This window comes from Brachypodium distachyon, chromosome 2 (assembly GCF_000005505.3).
Source record: "Brachypodium distachyon strain Bd21 chromosome 2, Brachypodium_distachyon_v3.0, whole genome shotgun sequence".
Classification (NCBI taxonomy): Eukaryota; Viridiplantae; Streptophyta; class Magnoliopsida; order Poales; family Poaceae; genus Brachypodium; species Brachypodium distachyon.
This window is the reverse complement of record NC_016132.3, coordinates 52,071,239-52,088,834: the sequence shown is the minus strand read 5'-3', so window position 1 is coordinate 52,088,834 and position 17,596 is coordinate 52,071,239. Positions and strand designations below refer to the sequence as shown.

Sequence of the window (17,596 nt, the reverse complement as noted above, 5' to 3'; positions counted from 1 at the left end):
TACTCGGATCTCATGTTCTTTTTGGCTTCCAAATCAACTTAACAGGTCCTCGGAAGCTGAAGCTAGAAAGGAGGGAGGAAAAAAAAATCAACCTAACAGGCTTCCAAATCAACTTAAGAGCCGAAATTGGCTGCTCCTCTGGAATCTCGTGTAAAGTAAGCTATTCCCGGAAGCTGGTCTTACAGTTTCATGAGCTTCTCTAAAGCCTAAAATACTCTCAGTTTTCCAGTTTGCCACCGCACAGGCGCACACACCCATAGGCCCCAGTTTTCCAGTTTACCAATCTCCAGTTCCTCGGGCCCCTCCTAGCTCACTCTCGAGCCTAGTCGTCTAGGGCCTCTCTGTTGCCCGCCTCGCTGTTGTCATCTCCTGAATATCCCCGTTCTCGACGACTCCTGAAGATTCCTGCCGCTGACTCTAGTGAGTGCCAAAGCATCGGCAACTAGTGAGCAGTTTATGGGCATGTTAGGCAGAAATGAATTACGTAGTTGATGTTCATGCTATGCGTGTGTATAGAGTTTTCCTTCGCATGTGTATCGAGGAAGTGAACCAGCCTACCCACTCAAAAAGCATGAGATGATTGGTAATGCATGCATGTGTTTCCATAACTACAATCGTTAGAGTAGGCCGCTACTGGCTACGTGATGAGCACTTTGAGAGATGAGGGGAGAATATGTTCATGAGGACGGGCTGGCTCCATTTGGTGTCCACGTTCTAGCTCCCACCGTTGATGGCTCCATGGACCGATGGCGCTACACATGACAGTGTTGCTACGAGTTTGATAGTTTCAATGATGCTATTGTAATGATGCTACGAGTTCGAGTGTTCGACATTCATCATATTTGTCGGTTCTATGGAAAGACAATTCAAAACAATAATATTATTCAATGCCTGAGACAATTGAAGTTCAAGGATAGTTCCTACCAAATCAGATAATAAACTGCAATTCCAAAAGCTAAAACAGAGGCCTGGGGGAAATGTGACAGTGGCGCTTCTCTAAAAAATTGTGCTGAAATTGGGTTCTAGAGAGGCTGCCGGCATGTAGATGCGCCCCATGACCTATGTGCACATGCGTCATGTCCCATAATGCCATACGCACTCTTCATGGTCATGGAGTACGTTAGCTGATTAGTGATTTCCACAAACATTATCGACGAATGGTCATTGAGTACGTTAGTGGATTTCCGCAAACATTATCGACAAATAGTGATACCGACAGCCACACGAGGGTACACAAGGAACCAGATCCGAACTGGCACTATTCCACAACGCTACTGTATCATCTCGAAAACACACGGGTGCATACATATGGTCAACACGGTAAACCTTGTAAACCAAACAGAAACACTGTTAATACCCACACGAAGAAACAACCTGATACTAGCTCTCTCAAAGGAGAGCTCCTGTTTTCACAAGCACCCATATAATCTGTTTAGAGTGTCTACATATATGTAAAATGGCGGCAGTGAGTTGCTGGAGCAGATGTCCAGACGCTTCAAGCCTGTGCAAAGAAATAAAATGGATAGGTCATCAGTCAAAGGAGGTTACAGTAGAAAGGCACAGATTAGCATCGAACAGAGAGGCAGTGTGTGTGATCAACTTTGTTCTCTGCATTATGTGAGTACAGATGTCCCAATTGTACCCAGAGCTATTAGAGATAGCAGGTGGAGTGCTGAGCTACTCTGTTTGTTTATTTCAGCCAGCAAGGGCCGTATCATTTCACCAAGTGAGCATTCAGCAGGTTTCAAAGATGTTAAATGGAGAAGTGAGAACAAGAATTAGAATCTACCATACCTTGTTGGCAATGTTATTGGAGAGCCAGTCAAGTCCCTCATACAACCCTTCACCAGATGTAGCACAAGTGCTCTGAATGTACCTGCACCCGAGGGAAATAGTTTATTTTAACACCAGCTTGCTACCTTATTCCAACCAGGAAACACTGACAGTGATGATTATTTTAGACACAATAAGCATGTCGAATGGATTTACAAAATCCAGCTCATACATATTTCATAAATGTAGAGTATAAAAGGGATGTGAATTATGCTGACGTGATATTCATGATCCCCAGCCACAGGACTAAACCACTACAGTCAAATGCCTCATCGTCCTATAGGATTCTTAAAATAATAATGTTTCCTAATTTTGGTTTGCAGATGCACTGATGTACTTTCAGGATAGGTGGTACTATATAAAATTCAGTATAGACAAGCAGACAATTGCAGAACATTGGGGGAAACTTTGACCAGACTATCAGATTGTAAAGAGCTTTCTAACTGTGTATGACAATATCATGTTTCTTACCAGTGTCGCTGGCGCAGGGAGTGCAGACCAAGCTTGTCAGTAATTTCAGCCGCATTCATGGCATTAGGAAGATCTTGTTTGTTTGCAAATACAAGCAACACAGCATCACGAAGCTCATCCTTTATCACAGAAAGATCTCCATTTAATCATGATACTCATGAATTGGAACACTTCGGAATAGCTACAATGACATCAGTACATTACCTCATTCAGCATCCTGTGGAGCTCATCTCTGGCCTCAACAACACGTTCCCTGTCGTTGCTGTCAACAACAAAAATGAGTCCCTGTGTATTCTGGAAGTAGTGCCTCCACAGGGGCCTGATCTGTTTGGACATTTTTTTTTCAAAAAATAGTCAAGTCTAAAAATATGATAACAGAAGTATTATGAAGCTTAACAACATCAACACAAGGGGTTCTGATTTTCTACAGCCCTAAGGCAAAGAAACACACTGGTTGGCACAGGAATGGCATGATACTATCTCCTTCAGACATAATAAATATAAATTATATGGTGACTTTCTTACCTTGTCCTGGCCCCCGACATCCCAAACAGTGAAACTGATGTTCTTGTATTCGACAGTTTCAACATTAAACCCTGCAAATTTCCAAATTAAGCAGATCTTTTAATGAAAATAGACCCAGCCAGTAGTACCTGACTATTCCTATTTGCTTTACTCCAAATTCTAACCAAAGTGAGATCAAAAATCCATCGTCCGAGTTTGTTACATGATTTATGACACGATGGGGGAAAAAGGTTAGATTCACCATCCTCACGGTGGTAACTATATATGCATATGCACATACTCCCTCCGTTCCTAAATACTTGCACTAAAACAGTGAGAAGTATTTAGGAATGGAGGGAGTAATTGAGAAGATTTAAGTTTGCATTTTGTGTACGAATGTGCTCTATAGTATTTAGGAACGGAGGGAGTAATTGAGAAGATTTAAGTTTGCATTTTGTGTACGAATGTGCTCTATAGTATCATCCTACAATTAAGACAGCACGCAAAGCCGAAACAAATGATGCTCAAGGAAGCTTACCGATGGTTGGGATTGTGGTGACGATCTCTCCGAGCTTGAGCTTGTAGAGGATGGTGGTCTTACCAGCAGCATCAAGACCGACCATGAGAATCCTCATCTCCTTCTTGGCGAAGAGGCGGCTGAACAGCTTGGTGAACGTGAGCCCCATCTCTCCCCCTGCTCCAAAACAAAGAGCAAAATGGAGAGGTTTTAGCCAAGCCCTAGAGATCTAATCAGACCCACTTTGATCCACAAGCGTCTGCCCATACAGTTGTGCCCAAACAACTGGAGCACGACCCACCCACATGATTCAGAGGAAATTGATGCAGCCCAGCTACGAGATCCTTGGGACCTCAACAGCGCGACTTCGCCGATCTACCTGCAGCGCGGGCATGGAGCAGAATCGAATCGGATTCACGAGCACCTAAAGCAGAAATCGAAAGGCAGGACTAGATACACCAATACTAGCGTGGAAGCAACGCAGATTCGCGTGATCCGCCAAAAAAAACACGGCACAAATCAATCGAATCGGCAGAACCTATCAGATCCCCGGGCCAAGGCGCGTGATTAGAGACCGAAGAGGTGGTTAGGGGAGTAGAGAGCTAAGGCAGCTGCTCTCACCGAGTTGGCGAGGACAGACGGCCTCCTCCGCACTTCGAGCTCTCTCCGCTCCGCTGCGCCGCGGGCTCCTGATCTCGGCGGAGACGGGTGGAGTTGGAGCTTTTTTTCTTTTTCTTGGAACAGTATGAATACAACGCGAGGCTGTGGCTGCCGTGCGGTGCGGTGCCGGACTGCCGGTGCGGACCAGGCGGGCTATATAGAAGGGCGCTAGGCCCACCATCACTTGGCCTTTGAAACAACGCGCCCAGTCGACCGCTGTCGCCGACGCCACCTTTCCCTTCCTCCGGCGCTAAAAAAAAGAAGAAGATAAATTTCGCTAAAAAAAGATAACGACGATTTAACTTTGCAAACGTTACTGACATCAGGACGAAATATTAATGAAAAATGTACTCCCTTCTTCTCATATTAAATGACTCAAATTTGTCCAAATATACATGTATCTATGTCTAAAAAAACGTCTAGATAAATGTATAGAAAGTCTTAAGGCATAGTTCGGTTATGTTCATTTTCCTCCTAATCCCCCTCAATCCCAGCAGGGAATCTCGTAACCGAAATATGGGACTGAGGGAGTATTGCTGAAACACTCGTGAGGTGAAACACTAATAACTTACAAAAATATTCTCTTTGTTTCATAATTCTTGTCGGAGTCTTACATGTATCTAGACGCAAATCTGAGACAAGAATTATGAAACGGAGGGAGTAGCTCAGTACGTATAAGAAACTTGATTTGGTTTCTCAAAAAGAAAACTTGATTTGGGAACCCAAAAACAAAATAGAGCAAATTTCTCTAGGGTGAAACATGAGTCAGGTGTTGCGTTGAATCGGCTCCACCCGAATATCGTAACAACAGCTGCATATTTCGAGGCATATACGGTTGTCTGTGATTCACTGTGTCCCGGTGTCCGGTGACCCGGTTCTACGATACTCCGCTGCATTAGAACGGAAGATTGTCGACAAAACACAAGTACACAACTCCATGCCGATGGTGCCATATACACCCAACAATCAATCATCCATTACGCGAGTGGACTTCCCAAAAATATTGGTGCCGTATAACGATACTGACAGCCAATACGGAAATACAGAAGAAACCACATCGGACATGGGACCGATCAGCGAAAATAAATAAGATACGCTCAGCTCAAAGTGGAGTATAACTGTAGTACTGTAAGAACAACGTTCGCATCTACATTAGCAACATCCAAATCACTGAGCAGAGCTAGCAACAATTGGCAAGGCACCTCAACTTTACTACATTTCAAAAACGTATACAGGTACATGCATATGGTCGACACGGTAAACCTTGTAAAACCGAACTAGCCCCCTCAAAGGAGAGATGATACCACACGAAGAAACAACCTGATACTAGCCCCCCTTAAAGGGCAGCCTCTGTCTTCACAAGCCGATACAATATTTTTAGTGTATACATATATCAGAAGGAGGATATCAGAATATAGAAAATGGCAGCAGTGAGTTGTTCAGACATCCAGCGGATCTGTTCCTTGAAGCAGTTGTCGAGACGCTTCAAGCCTGTGCAAACAAATGAAATGTATACGCCGTCAGCCACAGGAACGTACAGTATAGCGCACAAGGTGGCATGAAACAGAGAAAGTGCTTGTGTGAGATTGTTGGGCATCATTCCGTGTATTTTATAAGCACCAGTGTCCCAATTGCATTCAGCAGCTATAAAAGATGGCAGGAGTGCTGGGCTATCCTGCCTGTTTATTTCAGCTGCTACCATACCTTGTTTGCAATGTTATTGGAGAGCCAGTCAAGTCCCTCGTACAACCCTTCGCCAGATGTAGCACAAGTGCTCTGAATGTACCTGCACCCGAGAGAAAATAGTTTATTACACCAGTGTGCTATCTTATTCCAACAAGGAAACACTAAAATTGGCAATTATTTTTGACAGGATAAGCAGTTTAAACACTGGCAGATGGATTTAAAAACCCAGCTCAAGACATATTGAAGTTTAAATATTTTGATTGGCTGTGAATTATGTTGACGCAACATCATGATCCCCCCGGCTACAAGCCTCGCGTCTTGCATGATTCTTGAAATGTCTTCCAAACTTTGATTCAGAGAAAAGCTATATGTAATTGCAAATAAATTTACAACATAATATATATTTTTAATTATCAACAAATGTTGTATAGACAACAAGAAATTGAATAACTTCAAAGAAAACTTTGACCAAGCTGTTACAAGGTAAAGATCATTTGAACTGTGTGTATCATATTTCTTACCAGTGCCGCTGGCGCAGGGAGTGCAGACCAAGCTTGTCGGTGATTTCAGCCGCATTCATGGCATTAGGAAGATCTTGTTTGTTTGCAAATACAAGCAGAACAGCATCACGAAGCTCATCCTATATCACAGAAAGATCTCTCGTCAAACAGAAGCTAAAATCTCTATCAGTAAGATCTTAATAAATAGAAAGGATGATTTTAAATAGAAGAAAAAGAATGATGCTTAATTGGAGCTATCTTAGCATGTTTATGCTTAGGTCATAAGCTGCTCGTGGGAACCCAAAAACCTAGTCCGGTAAGCCAGCTCACATTCTCCAATTTATGATTGCAAGATTGTGGACCATGTATAGACAGGATATTGCAAGCTGGAACACTTACACATAAACTACATTAACACTAGCACATTACCTCATTCAGCATCCTGTGGAGCTCATCCCTGGCCTCAACAACACGCTCCCTGTCATTGCTGTCGACAACAAAAATGAGTCCCTGGGTATTCTGGAAGTAGTGCCTCCACAGGGGCCTGATCTGTTTTGATATGGGAAACAATAAATTTATAAGTCCAACGCACAAATTGAAGTTTATGGAAACTGAAGATTTGCTTACCTTGTCCTGACCCCCGACATCCCAAACAGTGAAGCTGATGTTCTTGTATTCAACAGTTTCAACGTTAAATCCTGCAAAAATTAGAAAAGGTTGTGAATGAATGAAAGTGAGAGCCGACCTGTGGTAATGGCTATCAATTTTTTACAAGCAAATTTACCAAAGACACCTACATTACAGTAGCTAGCCGTTCCACAGTGGTTATGATTTATGTTAGCATTTCTATAAATGAATGTGCTGTATCGCATCTTGCTACAGTTAAGACATTAGGAAAAGCGGAATCAAAGGATGTTCAAAGAAGCTTACCGATGGTTGGGATGGTGGTGACGATCTCTCCGAGCTTGAGCTTGTAGAGGATGGTGGTCTTACCAGCGGCATCAAGACCGACCATGAGAATCCTCATCTCCTTCTTGGCGAAGAGGCGGCTGAACAGCTTGGTGAACGTGAGCCCCATCTCTCCTCCTGCTCAAAAACAAACAGGGAAATTGAGAAGTTTTAGCCAGCCCCGCAGATCTACGCAGAACCATGAGTTTGATCCACCCGAGTATATCCACACATTTGTGCCCTAACAACTGGAGCAAGGCCCACGGAATTCAGCGGAAATGGATGTAGCCACAACTCGCGAGATCCGCTAGACCTTAACCGCGCGGCTCGCCGATCTACCTACAGCACGGGCATGGGGCGGATCGAATCGGGTCCGCGAGCACCTTAAAGCAGGAAACGAAAGGCACGAACAGATTCGGCAATACTAGCGTGGAAGCGACGCTGCATCACGCGGTAGAGAACACATCCCTGGTCCACCTCCAAGGAATCTTCCAAGCAGATTCGCGAGATCCGCCAAAAACACACCGCACAAATCGAAGGAGCCGGTGAGATCCGCGGGTCAAGGGGCGGAATTAGGGGCCGACGAGGTGGTTAGGGGGAGAGACAAGGCGGCGGCGCTCACCGAGATGGCGACGACGACGACGACCGCCTCCGCGCTTCGAGCTCTCTCCGCTCCGCTTCGCCGCTGATCCCGGCGGAGATGGGGGGGGGGGGTTGGAGCTTGGAACCGCTCGAATCAACGCGAGAGGTTGTGGCTGTCGTGCGGTGCGGTGCGGTGCGGACCAGGCGGCCCGAAGCGCGGGTTATTATAGAGATCACGAGGCCCACCGTCACGTGGGCTTTGCACCTCGCCCAGTCGCGCGCAACCGGAGCCCGCATGGACACCTTCGCTTCCTTCTGTTCTGCGACTGGAGTTGTCGATCAAACCATGCTCCACGCGCTTTCTACCTATCAAAAGACATTCCCCTGTTAAAAAAAACCCTATCAAAAGACAATTTTTTTCAAAAAACGAGTGGCCTTTCTGAAAAAGTTTAAAAAGAAAAAATAATTATACGAATCGAAATAAGACTACAGCGAATCAGCGATATTAAGCGTGCATCATGATCAGACTACATCGATATTAAGTGTGCATCGACGCTACATCGTATGCATCTTCAAATTTTCATCGAAATAAGACTACCGTCAGCAAAAAAAAGATAAGCGACGTGGAACTAGCATTAATATTACTCCCTCAGTCTCATATTAAGTGACTCAAATTTGCGTAAATATAAACGTATCTATATACTCCCTCCGATCCATATTAATTGTCTCAAGTTTGCCCAAATATGGATGTATCTATGCATAAAAAGCGTCTAGATACATGTAATATTTCGACAATTAATATGGATCGCAGGGAGTACTAAAATATGTTTAGTAATATGGGACGGAGGAAGTACTAATTCTTTTCTTTTGTTTGTGCATGTCATATATGATCATATTTTGGTTGAATTTTTGTAGGTGCACAAGACAAAACATAAGCTAGGTAAAAAACGAAGTACCGCATGCCATGTAGGGTTCAACTAGTTGCGAAAAAACTGCATTGGATCAATTCGGCCTTCTTCTGTGTATCACTCTGATTGGGGTTTCTTTTTTTTACGAAAAAGCACGGCGTGCTCTTTATATATCAAAGGAGGTCGACTGAACATCAATTGGGGTTTCTAGCCCAACTATCCCTGACAGAAAACAAAGAGCAACCAAAGCTACAATGGGAAGGAAAATGCAACCCCGAGCCGCAGTCAAACGGAGGCTTGAATGCAAGATGCCAGTGGAATGATTGACGAGCGAAGTTACGGGGCTATTTTGCCGAGTTACAGTAGTTAACAGAGTTGTCTTGTTGTCCTATGCATTCTCTACCTACTGACATGTGTCGGTTTTGGGCCACTTTCTTACTTCTGGTCTAAAGATGAAATCCCTTTAGGTCCCTCATAAGTCCCTTATATTTGTTCGTCTTTTTTCTTGTCTTTCACTTACTCACTTCGTTCATTTCCTTTTTAACTGGTGTACCTGAGATGCATTTCTCATGACTCCTGAAAAAGACACAAAAAGTTAGTTAGTCAGGAAGTAAAGGAAGCTATTACTCCAAAAAAGGAGCGATACCTAACTAACTAGTTGATGGTTTGCTGTCGGAAGCCTTTTCGTAGTGCGCAGAGCCCCAACTCGGAAGGTGTAATATCTAGATTATGATGTTGAAACAAACCATCTAGGTTGAAGTCAAGAAATTGATAGTTGTCCCCACAATTCATAAATGGTCTTGAATAAAAAAGATCATTACAAGTAAGCCCTTTGGAACTTTCCTCCCCCATTCAATCCGTCACCAATCGCCACATCTCATCAAATGGCCATGTCAACACTCTAGTAGTACAAAATTCCGTGATATTGATAGAGATGTTAGGAATTTCGGGGTTAAAACCTAGCCTTTTGATTAGAGCGGTGTCCAGCCGCCGCCACCGCTCAAAAGCCTCACCCCAGTTAGAGCGGACGCGTAGAGAATGGCGACAACAATGGCCAGAAGAGAAAATAGATTAGGAGTGGTGGTATCTAGAATTTATGTACATCGTGTTGTTCACGTAGGCAAACCGTAAACATGATATATTGCTTGTCTACTTTTGACTGGCCATCAAATTTCGTTGCCCTTCACAAATTACAGTTTACTGCTACTAGCATCACGTCTTACTACAGATTATAAATTTTTGCTATTACCTACAACTATCTCCGTTTCTAAATATGAGAAGTTCTAAACTTTGTTTTGAGTCAAAATTCTTAAAATTTTACCAAATTTATATAACAATGTCTCAACATATAGAATATCAAATAAGTATATTATGAAAATATATATCATAATGAATTTAATAAAACTAATTTATGGAGTCATAGATGTTGTTAGAATTTTCCATAAACATAGTCAATGTATAAGAGATTTCACTTAAGACAAAAGTATGACTTTTTATATTTAGAAACATAGGGAGTACATGTTTACCGCTCACACCAAACTAAAAGTATCTATACCCGCTCTCACGCCAAACGTTTGATCATCGCTAGCAATTGATGTCTTTATCTATAATATACTAAAAACATACCGAGGGGAGGCTCCACGTTAATCCACATCACCTCAATTATTCTAGGCATTGGATTTGAGATCTAACTATCAAGATTTAATGACTTTTTTTGAAAGTGAGAATTAATGACTTGGGTATACTAGATGGGCTATGAGCCTATGAATAAAACATCAAATTGGTTTAAGGGCCGCATAGGCCTAATATGTTATGATTAATGGTACTTAAGTTAATATTTATTTTTATTCTGAACAAGTTAGTCGATCAATATATTACCGACCTTCCAACTTTATTTTCCATTATTTTTCTGCACATGTCATGATAAAATTAATTACTACTCCCTCCGATCCATAAAAAGTGTCGCCCATTTGGTACGAAGTTATTACAAATTTTGTACTAAGTGTGAGTCACCTGTTATGTATCGGAGGGAGTAATAAATATCTCCACAAACTAAAAAAATGACTAACTCTTATCAAAATTTAAATCCAAGTATCTATAGAACAAAAACATTAAATTCACATTATGATTTATTATCATGCAAGAAAACATATCTACTAATATAATGCACATACTATGAGTGCAAACAATTGATCCACCAATTACTACTCATCTGAACTTTAATTTAGTGTATGGTGTTATATCATGTGTAATCAACCATATCAGAGAAAGACCAGAGATTGGTAGGTGATCTGAAGTTTAATTAAAAATACTAAACTAATATCAATTACAAATGAGCAGTCAATATATAATAAAAGCACAATACAAGGTTTTGGAGAGAAAACATCATGTTGATCCAAATTATCTATTGTTAGTTAGGTAAATATGGGCTAAACACGATCTCAATTTTGTATTTTCGCAATATATCTATAATTTTGCAAAAGATGAGTTATTGATGGTCTTTGTTACTCTATTTACCAATATATAGCTGCTAAGAAAAATGTGGCTCGTGCGGCCTTAAAGTTTAACTCTGGCTACTAATTTACCATCATGTATGAGCGAATGGCCGACTAAAACTAACTATCTAAACTTTATTTTAGGTATCGATAGGATAATCAAGTGAAATTTCCCTCCTTTTCTTTACAAATGTGATATATATCATGTGTGATCAACAATCTGAGGTAAAAATCAGTGGTTGGTACGTGATCTGAACTTTAATCTCATATACTAGGCTTGAGAAATCTGATCCAAAAGTCGGTCCACCAGCGGACACTAGATCTAATCTTTATTTCTGGATTCTGATATAAAATCACATATAGATAAAAATATTTTCTCATGTATTAAAACATCACTCGACTCCTTATATAGATTTTTACCTTTTAGATATATTAAGTTGATTAGTCCTATCTTTCTAACTACCAATTATATAAATAGTATATAAATAGTATGACAATACATACCTACGTCAGTTAGAAGGCTAAGATGATTACAAATGTTTGCCGCGCAAACATCATAGTTAGAGCAAAAGAAGATATCCTGGTTCACAACGAAGCCCCCTCGTGCTAGCGTGGAAGAGACGTGCATAGATTGATCGACACAGACGCGGTACAGATGCCTCAACAAGAAGCTCCTTCGTGCTCAAGCATTCCAGTTCCAGACTTCCAGTCCCCTTTTTATATTCAAACAAATACACGACTTTTTTCTAGAGCAAACTAAACTTCACTACCGTGGTGATACAGAATGTTCCAACCCAACCTGGATGACCAACTAAACAACGATCGCATCGCATGCATGGATGACCACCTTTTCTTTTTGCTTACAACCGATTCTAGGTTCTAATTAACCGGCCAGGCGCCTCCTCATCACGTCTCTTGCTTCGCTTGATGAAAGTTTGTCGCTCGGCCGACGATCGAGTGGCAATTAAAATACGGCAGTGTGGATTTTACAGTTTCAAGTGTTAAGTGTTGCACACGGAGATGGTCACGACGTCACGTGCGAAGATTGATCCTCACGGCAACTCCAGCGGGGCAACACACATGGCCTGCGCGGTTGGTCCGAGACGGACAAAACGCATTGCCCATCGGGGCGACCCATTTGCGCGGCGGTCCGGATTCTGGTCCGCGTCGATCCATTCTAGTCCCAAATCTGGGACGGGTTTGTGTCTCTACGGACTTAAGCGTCGTGCGGTCCGATTGGTCCGCACGGTCAAACCCCTTCGCCTTCTCGAGGCCACTTGACAGTGACCCAAAAACCCACCCCTCGGGTCCTTTTTAACGGGATCGAGTTGACCCCATTCCCCCACCCCACCACATACCCCACTTGCTCCATCGAAACCCTAGCTTCCCACCAGCGACATGGATACGCCGCCGTCTCCTCCGTCGGCGTTCAGGACGAACGCCAAAGCCAGCCGTCGATCCGGAGGGCGTCACAAGATGCGTGTCGTCCAGAAGCCCAAGGTCCGGCGGGAGGAAGAAGTACCGGCGCCGGATGCGGAGGCGATGGAGGAGGAAGGAGTGACGGCGCTGGAGGCGGAGGCGATGGAGGAGCAAGCCCCCTATGTTGTGTTTCGGGCTCTAAGCCTCTCGAGGAAGAGGAGGAGCGCCTCGTCTTCCTCGCGATGAAGGCTAAGGACGACGCCCGCAGGAAGGCCTGGACGACGGGAAGATCGCCCAAGGGATGGCGGCGGATCGTGCGTTTGAAATAAAACGGCGGGCCTCGCTAGCCGACAAGGACGTGGCGCCGCTACTCCGATTCCCCGTCACCGACGAGGATGGTTAGTAGCTTCCAAGAGTGGAAAGCTGATTACACTGGGATGTGTCATGAACCATTTTAGAAATTTAGTTTTTATAAGTGGTTCACGACCCATTCTGGTATAACCATCATTCCCCCCAGGTGTAGGAGGACGAAGGTAGCTCTGGGGCCTTTTCTGTCCGTCCCGTGACCCAAACGACCAGACCAGACGCAAAAAGCGGTTCGTTTGGGTCGACCTGTTGGAGTTGCCCTCAGCTCTTGTCAGACTCCCTAGGAAGCGCTATAACTCTTTTTGCACACGTACGCGTGATCTAGATGAAGCAAAGCCTCATTTTCTATACTTGTTCTAGCTAAATTTTTTTTAAATAATACAAATTATTTAATCATTATTGAAAACAATACATGTTTTAAAACTCTTTTAAAAAATAATACACCCTCGGCCTGGGCCAGGCCGACTGGAACTAATCGGCCTGGCCCAAGCCGATTAGGCCCACTCGGCCTCGCCCAGGCCGATTGAGGCCGGCCTGCCAACCCCCAGGCCGATTAGGCCCCAGTCGGCTTCGGCCAGACCGACTGGTGCTCGTCTTCCTCGCACGTACAGGAACGATCCCTGGTTTCCACTCATTTTTTTCGCATTAACACATGAGAATTAATCTCCACTATTCCACGAACCAGTTCAGGCGCTAGGTCTCTTGTTTTCCTTCTTTATTGGCCACTTCCATTGACACGCACCGAATGCCGCCCGTCGGCATCCGTCTCCCGATCTCCCTCCTCTGCCTATAAAAGGCGATTCCTAGCGCGTCACCGTGTGACTTTGACTTTCCCCTCTCATTATCCTATTAAGAGGTTGTCCCCTCAACCTCTCTACATCTCGTGCCACAACCGTTTTCCTCCGCCGTCCGTCGCCTCCATTGTTGAAGGGGAGCTCGCTCCGAAGCTTTGTTCCTCGATTCCTTTCACTGGAAGACTTGTCTGACCCCCTTCACCTTTTTTGACAAGAATTCGCGAACAACCGTCACCGTTGCCCGTGCCGTCCCCGATGTCATGCCGAAGCCGTGCCCGGAGCCCCGGCCGCGACTGGAGACCTATTGCGCCTAAACCGGTTCGTGGAATAGTTTGTATTCCAATTTGGCAATTGAAGTGGAGACCAGGGGAATCGAAAGGAGATCAACGGCAGGAGTGGCGTTCGAGCTTCTGTTCCTGTACGTGCAAGGAAGACAAACACCCAGTCGGCATGAGCGAAGCCGACTAGGGCCTAATCGGCCTGTGCGATGCTAACAAGGGCTAGTTGGCCTGTGGGCTGGCAGGCCGGCCTCCAGTCGGCCAGGCCGAGGCCGAGTGGGCCTAATCAGTTTGGGCCAGGCCGATTAGCTCCAGTCGGCCGGACCCAGGGCAAGGGTGTATTATTTTGAAATTTTTCTAAAATATGTATTATTTTCAAATAATGATTAAATAATTCGTATTATTTTTAAAAAAATAGCCTTGTTCTATATCTATGACCCGACGTCGGTGATGCGTCCACCCGTTGTGCAGAAGATTTCAGGCGACAAAATCTTGTGCGTGCACTGTGCTTGGACGACGATCGATGCAACACCACAAAGCATTTCATCTGTGTCCACATTATGATTAAGCGCACACCCCACTTATATGCAACTGTCAAATCAGACACGACCGGGTTGTACCGAAAGCTTCACAGCGGGGCGTGCACACCGAAATTAAGTTCGAGCCTAGTTTCTCCGGTTCCCCCCCACTTCCACGTGCTACAAAACAAGCAACCGACCGGCCAGCTGCCACGTCACCGCCACTTCGTTCCTTCTTCGCTCCCCAAAATTAACCAACACTCACCTGAGTGCCTGCGTACCTGGCCTTGGCCATCGGCCACGGGTACCTACGTACACGTACCCTCCAAAAGAAATGTGACCCTAAAAGTCCCTGACCACCTAAGCTAGCTCGGAGTACTTACAAGGCTGAGCAGACACGGCAGGACACGGAAGCCTGCGCGAGTGTTCATGCACGTCCGTCACACACCGCCGGCGGCCGGACGCCAAGGAGCTGATAGTGGCGGCAGCGCAGGAGACGGAGAAAGCCGCGTTGGCCGCGTCGTCGAAGAGCACGCCTTCAATGTCGTCCTCGAAGCCGACGTGGCCCGGCAGGTCACGCACGTCGTCCGGCGCCGAGGTCCAGATCACGCCGCCGCGGCGGGGCGGGTACCGGGCCTCGAAGTCGGCGCGGTCCACGCAGAGCGCCCGCAGGACCTCGGCGATGGCCCGGTCCACGTCCTCGCGCTCCATGTCGCCGCGGAGCGCCGGGGCCGCGGGCTCGACATCATCAAGCCCGGGCTCGATCTTCAGCTGCAGCAGCGGCAGCGGCGCCGCGGGGCATGGACGAGCCGCTGCTGCCGGCTCCGGCTCCGGCTCCGGGTCGGGCTCGGCCTTGCAGCTGCAGGGTCGCGGCTGCGACTGCAGGTGTTCGTCCGTGTAGCAGCGGGCGTCGAAGTTGGTGACGGCGCCGAGGCCGCGCCGCTGTATCGCCGCCAGGTCGTAGGCCCTGGCTGCCTCTTCCTGCGTTCCTGCAACGGGAAAATGCCAAAGCACAGAGCACACGCCTTTCAGACAGTAGTACATTCCAAGTGCATTCTGTGGGGCCTCTGCAACAGCTCTACCACAGTTGTTCATGCATACAGTATCAAGCTCTACCACAGTTGTGCATTAAGCTCTCATTAGTTAGTTCAAGGAAACACACCGAATGTTCCCAAGTAGAGGTATTTCCTGCCGTTAGCGTAACCTATCCTCGCCTCCCACCGCCCGTTCTGGTGATGCCTGCGGTGCCAAAATTAGTGCTGATAAGTGGAGGACTCCTACTACTTCTCATCAGCAATCTCGACGTGAGTGACAATGCAGTCAAATTGCACTGTCTGAAACAACAAATCCTTGCAGACAGAGTGCGTACTTTGCCACTCCCCTGTACTTGGAGACGCCCCTGGTGAAGCCACTGCTCACGCGCCTCAGGCTGGCGATGTACTCCTCTCTCGTCATGCGCTGCATCTTCTCACACTCCTGCTTGTACGTGTCCACCTGCATTTACCAATTAACGCAACGGGATACTCCATTAAGTACGTTTCACTTTTACTCCGTACAGAATCAACAACCGAGAAGTTATAGCACTGGTACTGCTGATCAAGATAACAAGGCAGGTAACTTACCGGGAAGTTGAGCAGCCCGCAGTGTGATCCCCAGTACTTGAGCGCCGCGAGATCGTAGGTGCGGGCTGCGGCTTCCTCCGTGTGATAAGATCCTGCCAAGAAACAAGAATAAGGGTCTAATCCTTCAATGTAGTACTGTATGTGCTTATACCGAAGTTGTAGCAGCATAATCTCTAATTATCCAAGCACACGTTTTGGATGAATGCATGGGGACAAACATATAAAATTGTGCTTTCTCTGCTTTACCAAAATGCCGTCCTTTTACTAGTACTACTACTACTATATCTTTCCCCTCGAAGAAAGAACAAATCAGCGGCAGATTCGAAATTCGAAACTAATTCGAGGAAAGAAATGCGCAGGCTCTAGCACCAGGGACAATGCAATCCGAATAATGTGCGAATCATAGCATTGGAAAGCATGTGAGCTTTTTCAACAAGCGAGAGGATCTTGACTCACCCAAATAAACTAGAGGAAACATCAGGCATGGATACGCACCGCCGCACGGTATCCCAAGCAGACGAACACAAGACCGCAACCAAGATTGCAAAGAAATAAACAAGAACAAGAATGTCAGCACATGAAACACAGATCAATCAAGAATAATCAAGGGAATCAGAGCCAAATGCACACAAATCGTGCCCACTGGCTATAGCTCCATGGACAAAACAAAGACTCCAGATTGGGAGCTAAACCCTTTGCGTCGTCTTACCCTGCCTGCCTCTCCTGTCCCGGACTCTCTTGTCCCACAGATGCGCCTCGTACTTCCCCGAGGACCGGTGCCTACACCACACCACCAACGCAAGCACCTCTCGGAAATCAAACACAAAGACCACAGTTCACAAAACGACGTGCTAGATTGGGAGCGAGAACGAAAGGAAGCAAGAACTAGCGGGTCTGCTCAAACGACTCACCTGCTCACGCCTCTGTAGACAGACGATCCCCTCATCGAGTGTACAAGGACGGCGTCGCCGATGCCGCTCCTGGCCCTCGCCTTCTTCTTGTGGCTCCGCGCTGGGCAGGACGGCACAATGCGGGAGCCCCCGCAGGACGTCGAGGAGGAGGAGGAAACAGGGGAGAGCGGCGTGGTGGGCGCCGCGACGGCACCACGCGAGGGCTTCTTGTTCGCCGTCATGGTGAGCTGGTGACCATGACCCAGCTGCCGTTTGTTTTGTTTGCTTTTTGAGTTTTGATCGCTACGCTCGCGTCCCTTCTTTGGAATGGCTTTGGGGCCCTGGGTTACTACTTGTGGGAAGGGGAACAGGCGCGGACCAGGCGAGCCTAGCACCGCAACACGTTCTCCTTTGGGAAGTGAGTCAAGTAACCGTGGTTAGCTAAAGTCTCGGTGCTTTTCACTGCTTTGGTGAAAGGGAGGAGAAACCGGGGTTAAGAACACACGAGGGCACAGTCTGTCGCCAACAGAGACCGAACAGGGGAGGAGAGGACAGAGGGAGAGCAGAGCAGGGGAGTTTCGGGAGGAGCGGCTCACCGGTCGTTT

General features: G+C 46.0%; 3 protein-coding genes across 5 annotated transcripts; all 3 read right to left on the bottom strand.

The window, feature by feature from the left end:
• Nucleotides 1-1,173: 1,173 nt before the first annotated feature.
• On the bottom strand, nt 1,174-7,877 carry LOC104582887 (ADP-ribosylation factor 2). Of its 2 annotated transcripts, none has more exons than XM_010234175.3 (7): nt 3,947-4,116; nt 3,347-3,502; nt 2,830-2,900; nt 2,509-2,628; nt 2,305-2,423; nt 1,795-1,876; nt 1,174-1,501 (listed from the first exon to the last, which is right to left on the bottom strand). In XM_010234175.3, the coding sequence occupies exons 2-7, from the start codon at nt 3,492-3,494 to the stop codon at nt 1,496-1,498; spliced, it is 546 nt and encodes a 181-aa protein (XP_010232477.3). In that variant the 5' UTR covers nt 3,495-3,502; nt 3,947-4,116; the 3' UTR covers nt 1,174-1,495. The 2 variants fall into 2 exon arrangements, with proteins under 2 accessions (XP_010232477.3, XP_024314358.1); XM_024458590.1 differs by lacking the exon at nt 3,947-4,116 and adding an exon at nt 7,742-7,877 and having other exon boundaries at nt 1,182-1,501.
• On the bottom strand, nt 5,167-7,978 carry LOC100827755 (ADP-ribosylation factor 2). Of its 2 annotated transcripts, XM_010234177.1 has the most exons (7): nt 7,742-7,978; nt 7,102-7,257; nt 6,799-6,869; nt 6,601-6,720; nt 6,193-6,311; nt 5,690-5,771; nt 5,167-5,476 (listed from the first exon to the last, which is right to left on the bottom strand). In XM_010234177.1, the coding sequence occupies exons 2-7, from the start codon at nt 7,247-7,249 to the stop codon at nt 5,471-5,473; spliced, it is 546 nt and encodes a 181-aa protein (XP_010232479.1). In that variant the 5' UTR covers nt 7,250-7,257; nt 7,742-7,978; the 3' UTR covers nt 5,167-5,470. The 2 variants fall into 2 exon arrangements, with proteins under 2 accessions (XP_010232479.1, XP_010232478.1); XM_010234176.2 differs by lacking the exon at nt 5,167-5,476 and having other exon boundaries at nt 5,681-5,771; nt 7,742-7,892.
• Nucleotides 7,979-14,839: 6,861 nt separating this feature from the next.
• LOC100833066 (AP2-like ethylene-responsive transcription factor At1g79700) lies at nt 14,840-17,290 on the bottom strand. Its single transcript, XM_014898649.2, has 7 exons — nt 17,013-17,290; nt 16,811-16,881; nt 16,558-16,566; nt 16,102-16,193; nt 15,849-15,973; nt 15,642-15,718; nt 14,840-15,468 (listed from the first exon to the last, which is right to left on the bottom strand). Exons 1-7 carry the CDS (start codon nt 17,231-17,233, stop codon nt 14,840-14,842), a joined length of 1,224 nt encoding a protein of 407 aa, XP_014754135.1. The 5' UTR covers nt 17,234-17,290.
• Between the last annotated feature and the right edge of the window lie 306 nt (nt 17,291-17,596).

Coding starts and splice junctions, on each gene's coding strand:
- LOC104582887 (XM_024458590.1), bottom strand. CDS start 3,494: ATGGGGCTCACGTTCACCAAGCTGTTCAGCCGCCTCTTCGCCAAGAAG. Junction 2,901..3,346: donor CACCACAATCCCAACCATCG/GTAAGCTTCCTT, acceptor GGAAATTTGCAG/GGTTTAATGTTGAAACTGTC. Junction 2,629..2,829: donor ATGTCGGGGGCCAGGACAAG/GTAAGAAAGTCA, acceptor ATGTCCAAACAG/ATCAGGCCCCTGTGGAGGCA.
- LOC100827755 (XM_010234176.2), bottom strand. CDS start 7,249: ATGGGGCTCACGTTCACCAAGCTGTTCAGCCGCCTCTTCGCCAAGAAG. Junction 6,870..7,101: donor CACCACCATCCCAACCATCG/GTAAGCTTCTTT, acceptor TAATTTTTGCAG/GATTTAACGTTGAAACTGTT. Junction 5,772..6,192: donor TCCCTGCGCCAGCGGCACTG/GTAAGAAATATG, acceptor TCTCGGGTGCAG/GTACATTCAGAGCACTTGTG.
- LOC100833066 (XM_014898649.2), bottom strand. CDS start 17,233: ATGACGGCGAACAAGAAGCCCTCGCGTGGTGCCGTCGCGGCGCCCACC. Junction 15,974..16,101: donor GCGGGCTGCTCAACTTCCCG/GTAAGTTACCTG, acceptor TGGTAAATGCAG/GTGGACACGTACAAGCAGGA. Junction 15,469..15,641: donor CCTCTACTTGGGAACATTCG/GTGTGTTTCCTT, acceptor TTCCCGTTGCAG/GAACGCAGGAAGAGGCAGCC.